The sequence below is a fragment of the Myripristis murdjan genome, chromosome 21 (assembly GCF_902150065.1).
Source record: "Myripristis murdjan chromosome 21, fMyrMur1.1, whole genome shotgun sequence".
Taxonomy (NCBI): Eukaryota; Metazoa; Chordata; class Actinopteri; order Holocentriformes; family Holocentridae; genus Myripristis; species Myripristis murdjan.
Window position 1 is genome coordinate 27,711,722 of NC_044000.1, and position 6,000 is coordinate 27,717,721.

Genomic DNA, 6,000 nt, shown 5'->3' on the forward strand with positions numbered 1-6,000 from the left:
AAGACATGAATGGAATGCATTTCTATAACATTCTTCTTGTCTACCAACCACTTAAAGCACTTTACGATGTCTGCCTCACATTCTCTCTCTCTCTCTCTCTCTCTCTCTCTCTCTCTCTCTCACACACACACACACACACACACACACACAGAAACTGATGGCAGAGACTACCAATACAGTGTTTCCCATACACATGTTACAGGTATGTTAACGGCCACCCAAGTACAGTTCAGTAATGTATTGAACTGTGGCGCTCTGCCGTGGTCAGCGTGGTCAACCGTCACCATGTAACCAGGACTTTGGTTTGCTGAGACACCAACACACAGATTCCTAAACATTATATCAATAGGGTTGAGCATCAAAGTTCGGTACCTTTATGGCATAAACTAGGACTTCAGATAACCTTGATGAAAGTTACAAATTTGAGAATAAAGTACAAATAATAATACTGGGTTACGTGAGAGAATCTTTGAATCTGCCTCTTAGTGAGTACAGGCTGTTTGGGCAGACGCAACCATAGGATTGCAGCAGTTGTAGTTGTATGGGGGTGTACTGAATGAATTTCCTTTCTTTTGAGGTGCAAATGCGTGTTCTTCATTTACAACATAGTTATAAATGCCTTACAGGTTGCTACACTAAGCCAAACTGCTAATGTTACTTGAACTGTTATAGCCAGTACACTGGATTATGGCCAGTTCTGATCTAGCAAATACATTGGCTGACATACTGACTGATATTTTTAGCTTAAAGCACTGATTGGACTGTCTGCATTCCCAGCTTCCTGTTGTCATGAGCAGGGGGATTTAAAAAGAACAACAACCATTTTGGTAAGGCTAGAGACAAACAGCACAAGATGTTCTCTACTGCTCCAGCAACCCAGGATCCTATGTCAAATGTTTTTATCTGAAATGGCACTGTGTGGGATGGACATTTCCAAGATTTAACTGTTGTCAAACTTCATATGGACAAAATGTTGAGAGAGCTCTCATAAAATGGATAATGTTTCTGTGACATCACTGCTTATTCTTTTAGGGTTAAATTGCACAGTGGAACAAAAAGTCACTCTCTTCTCTCTCACTTTGTTATGTTACTTAATAATTTGGATTTTAAATATTGTCCTCATTGTAACCATCATTGTGGATAAAAGCCTTCACGAGCCCATGTACATCTTCCTGTGTAATCTCTGCATCAATGGACTTTATGGGACATCAGGCTTTTACCCCAAATTCCTCATGGATCTGCTGTCTCCTTCTCATGTCATCTCATATGCAGGATGCCTGCTTCAGAGTTTTGTGATTTACTCCTCGGTTGGCTGTGATTTATCCATTTTAGCTGTGATGGCCTATGACAGATATGTGGCAATATGTCGACCTCTGGTGTACCACTCTGTAATGACCAAACAAAGAGTCTCCCTGCTAGTGTTTTTCTCTTGGCTCTTACCCCTTTATTGCATGTTCATGAACACAATAACAATCTCTCAGTCCAAATTATGTGGCTCACACATACATAAACTCTACTGTTCGAATTGGCTGATAGGCAAAATCGCTTGCTCTGTCACTATTGTAAACAGTGCTATTGTTTATTTTAACATTGCTTTTTATGCTAGCCATTCATTTTTTATTGCGTGGTCTTATATATATCTGATCAGAATGTGCATAAAACCCCAAACTAATAGTAGCAAGTTTATGCAAACGTGTGTACCACATTTACTTTCACTCTTCACTTATAGCTTTGCTGTGATTTTAGATTTGATGTATATGCGATTTGGGCCAAGAGATGTTTCTCAGAGCCTCCAGAACTTCATGGCAATACAATTTCTCATTTTTCCTCCAATTCTGAATCCTTTAATATATGGGTTGAAACTGACCAAGATTCGAAACAGAATTCTAGGTGTGATTCATGATAGAGGAAAAGATCAGAAGTGTGTAGACAAGGCAGCTCAAAAAAGATGAGACATTCAGCTGTCAACCTATTCATAAAAAAGAACAGCAATTTCATATAACAGTTCTTTTCTAAATGTAATAATTACTTGGAATGTATTTCATAATGCGTTTCTAACAGGGTTCATTTATAATTAACATCCCCTTGCACATTTGTGCACTGTGTTCATTTATTTACTTGACAGTGCCTTATGCATGTGACACACACTATTGACTTATCAAGATCTCTTTCTCAATTATGCTTCCTGATTTCCTTTGTGAGATTTCTGAAATTTACACATTCTTGTCTTTTACATCAGCTTCAGCACTTTCTTGTTACTATAGAAACAATATTAGATAGATACTGACAACATAGATATTGTATAGTTACTATTAAATATCTAGATGTTGGCTGGATATCTAAACAAGCAAAAAGATTATGTAATTTATTCCTTATGAGTTTAGATGCTATAGATACTAGATGCTTTAGATACTATAGATGACATGCAGATTGGGACATTGCCTAAATTACTTCTTACAGTCTCACTAAATACTTTAAAATAAAATGCAGGGTTTACTAGAAGTACTGGCTTGCAGCCAGATGGCAGTGCAAACCTTTCTAGCAAACTACTTTCTCACTGCTTTTTTTTTTTTTTTTCTTTTTTTTTTGTGGCAAGTTGCGTCTGACCCTATTGATGTAAGGTGCCTTGCATCCATATGAATACAGCCTACACTGTAAAAGCAGGCTAATATGGCACTGTGATTTGTGATAAAGTGATGTTTGTGTGTAGGTGATGTGCTACGTGCTTGTCGAAGAGCAGGAAGGACAGGTAAGCCAAAAATTTGCAGGGTTTGCTAAATTTAGTCCAAATGGTATTCTGCTTTTAATTGGTCTTCCAATATTTGGTTGTTCTGATAGGATGAGGGTGTTTCTCTCCCACCTAAAAAAAGGCCCTAAGACAGGCACAGCTACACCTAAAAAATTCATATTAATCAACTGGAAGTCTCCATTACCCCCACGTTTCAGGAGGGTGTCTCTATCTCTCTGCTTTCTATTGTTAATATGGAACAGATTTGTTTTAGCAAAGAAATTTCACTAAACTATTTCTTGAAGGTGTGGAAGCCTATTTTACTGATAATGTTAGCAGTTTGTTTTTTCTTTTTCATGTGTTTGTTGTGGAAAAAAGTCAAAAATAAAATAATCAAACGGTTTTCTGCTTCTTTCTCCCAAATAAAACAAACATATGGCTTTTTTTTTTATTATTATAAGCTGCTTGTCACACTGACGGTATCATTCTGAGCACAGGGTCATATAATTTTTGTGATGCAGAAAATTTGGATAGAATCACAGAATTCCATATTGACAATGGCATCAACTGTAAAACACAGAATGCTGTAGAATTTGCCAAATTGTTGATGCAATTTATAAAAATCAGGGTTTCCCCAAACAGCAGTTTTTCACAGCACGGCAAGGATCATATCAACTGTATGGTCAAATACTTTTGAAATTACACAATAAATTACTAAATGATTCAAATACAGTACAATATAAAATATACTATATACCATACACCTGCCAAATGGATGTACAATGTATGATGGGAACAGACTAAAGCACAGCACGAAACATGAAGTGTGGCTACAATTGTGTACAATGTGAATGAGATGGAGGTGTTTATTTATTAATTTTATTATTATTTTATTACTCTTTATAAGTCAGTTTTTATGAGCCCAGTCCTTGAGTGCACTTGAATTCTGTTGTATGTTTATACAATGACAGTAAAGAAATCTGAAATCTGAAATGAGAGCTCAGTCACTCAGGTTGATTGGACAAAAGAAACTGACATGTTTTCGTATAACTTTTAGTCTGCCAGTGGGTGAGCCACCACAGCCATGTCCACTACCAACTCAAGTGTGGAAGCATTATGGACACACTATGCGAGAGTTTTCGTTGTTTTTGTGTGATAGAGAAGGTCTTGGGGCCACATAAATACTGTCCCAGGCATTTCACCTATGTAAATGGAGAAGTGCACACAGCCCGTTTTTTGAAACTGTCCCTGTAAAATGAGTGGACTGCACTTCCTGTAAGTCTTGACGTCAGTGTCTGTCCTGACGTCAGTGACTCCGCCCACAGCACCTGCGTCCCCAGGCAACCAGCTACCAAGCAAGCGAACTTAGGCAGTTAGCCTCAACTCCCCGGCCAACAAGCTCACAAGCTAGCAAACTTAGCCAGTACCCCTCAGCTCCCAGGGCAACATATTTACAACATATTTAACAAAAATAACTTGCCATTCTGAAACATCCTGTGATAAACGGATTTGAGGTGGTTTGGTTTCTCCTGCTGTCTGTGGTTCGGGATCGTACGGTTGTATAACATCACACTCAGGGTTCCGTTTTCACGGTTCTTGCAGGGTTTTAGTCCAGATTTGCTCGTCTGTTGGGCTCATTTCAACACCAACTGTTTTATCAATCCGACAAAATCAAATCAAATTATATCAAGCTTTATTGTCATTTAGCTGCACATACAGCAATAGTGCACACAAAATGAGATAGCATTTCTCACTTGAGATCCCTGAGTGACGGGTAAAGTCAACAGTTAAAAGTCTAACAGCTTTCTGGAGGAAGCTGTTGCGTATTCTTCACCTTTTCGTCTGGCCACTCTCCATCCGCCTGTCCACCAAGGTTAAACTTGCCAGGAGCATAAAGCCCCAGATGGCATAGCCTTCAGGGTCATTGTGACACACAAACCTTCCTACCACAATAAGGTAGATACCCACAGGAAGGCTCACTTTGCTGTGGTACTGTATAATTTTATTTGTTAATGTTTCTGTCATCATAACCATCATCACTGATGAAAACCTACATGAGCCTATGTGCATTCTACTGTGCAATTTTTGCATCAGTGGACTTTATGGGACCACAGGTTTCTCCCCCAAATTCCTCTCAGATCTACTCTCTTCCTCCCATGTCATCTCATATGCTGGGTGCCTTTTTCAAGCTTTTGTAGTGTACTCATTTGCTCTAAGTGATATATCTATTCTCGCTGCAGTGGCTTATAACAGATATCTTGCTATATGTCGACCCCTGCAGTACCACTCTGTCATGACTAAAAAGAGGCTCTGTGAGTTGCTTTTCTCTTGGATAATGCCTCTTTTCATTTTCTCCATTAACATACTGCTAACTTCTAGACTGAAGTTGTGTGGATCAAACATTCAGAGACTCATGTGCATAAACTGGATGATTGTTAAACTTGCTTGCTCTAACACTGGCACTGCTTCAAACAGTGTAATTGCATATCTCTCAGTGTGCATCTATTTATGTCATTGTGTCTTCATAACATGGTCTTATGTGTACCTCATGAAAACATGTGTGCAATCCAAAGAGGACAGGACAAAGTTCATGCAGACATGTGTGCCCCACTTAATCTCTTTAGTCACGTTTCTTGTTACAATTGTTTTTCATTTTATGCACATGCAATTTGGCTCAAAAGATTTACCTCAAATCCTTCAAGATTTCATTGCTATAGAATTTCTCCTTATTGCTCCAGTTATGAATCCTCTTATATATGGATTCAAACTGACCAAGCTGAGCCGTTGGCCATTTCGCTTTGATCAGATCCTCGGATAACAGGTATAACCAGGAATGGCTTGGAACAAAAGATTTCACTTCATGCGGATGATCTACTTATATACATCCAACCTCTCAAAATCTATCCCAGCTGCACTAACCTTGGCAGACAAAGTCCACTGGACCCCAAGCATGGCGCAAAAAATAGCGAAACATTGGCAAGAAATACTAAAATAAACAACTCCAAAAACAATTCCAAAAAAACCTGGAACATTAGCTGGGATTTGATCACCCCAGCTGGCCACCACAGAGGAGAGGGTCTAGTGTGTAAACGGCCAAAACCCTCGATGATTCTGTGGTGACACTACTGATGAAATGTTCCATAGCCACCCAAAATTTAGGAACAAAAATGGGGAGAGGTCTGGGTGCATTGATGTCATGCATATACATACACATAGACTTATGTGTGGGTGTGTATGTGAACATGGGTGCATATATACAGCCCCCTACTTAA

The 6,000-nt window shown here is 38.9% G+C and overlaps 2 protein-coding genes across 2 annotated transcripts; both read left to right on the forward strand.

Annotated features, from left to right (window-relative positions):
- Nucleotides 1-992: 992 nt before the first annotated feature.
- Nucleotides 993-1,952, forward strand: LOC115379536 (olfactory receptor 1D2-like). Its single transcript, XM_030080243.1, has one exon. The coding sequence runs from the start codon at nucleotides 993-995 to the stop codon at nucleotides 1,950-1,952; it is 960 nt and encodes a 319-aa protein (XP_029936103.1).
- A 761-nt stretch (nucleotides 1,953-2,713) lies between these two features.
- On the forward strand, nucleotides 2,714-5,546 carry LOC115379537 (olfactory receptor 1019-like). The gene is made up of 2 exons (XM_030080244.1): nucleotides 2,714-2,749; nucleotides 4,689-5,546. The coding sequence occupies exons 1-2, from the start codon at nucleotides 2,714-2,716 to the stop codon at nucleotides 5,544-5,546; spliced, it is 894 nt and encodes a 297-aa protein (XP_029936104.1).
- The last annotated feature ends 454 nt before the right edge of the window (nucleotides 5,547-6,000 follow it).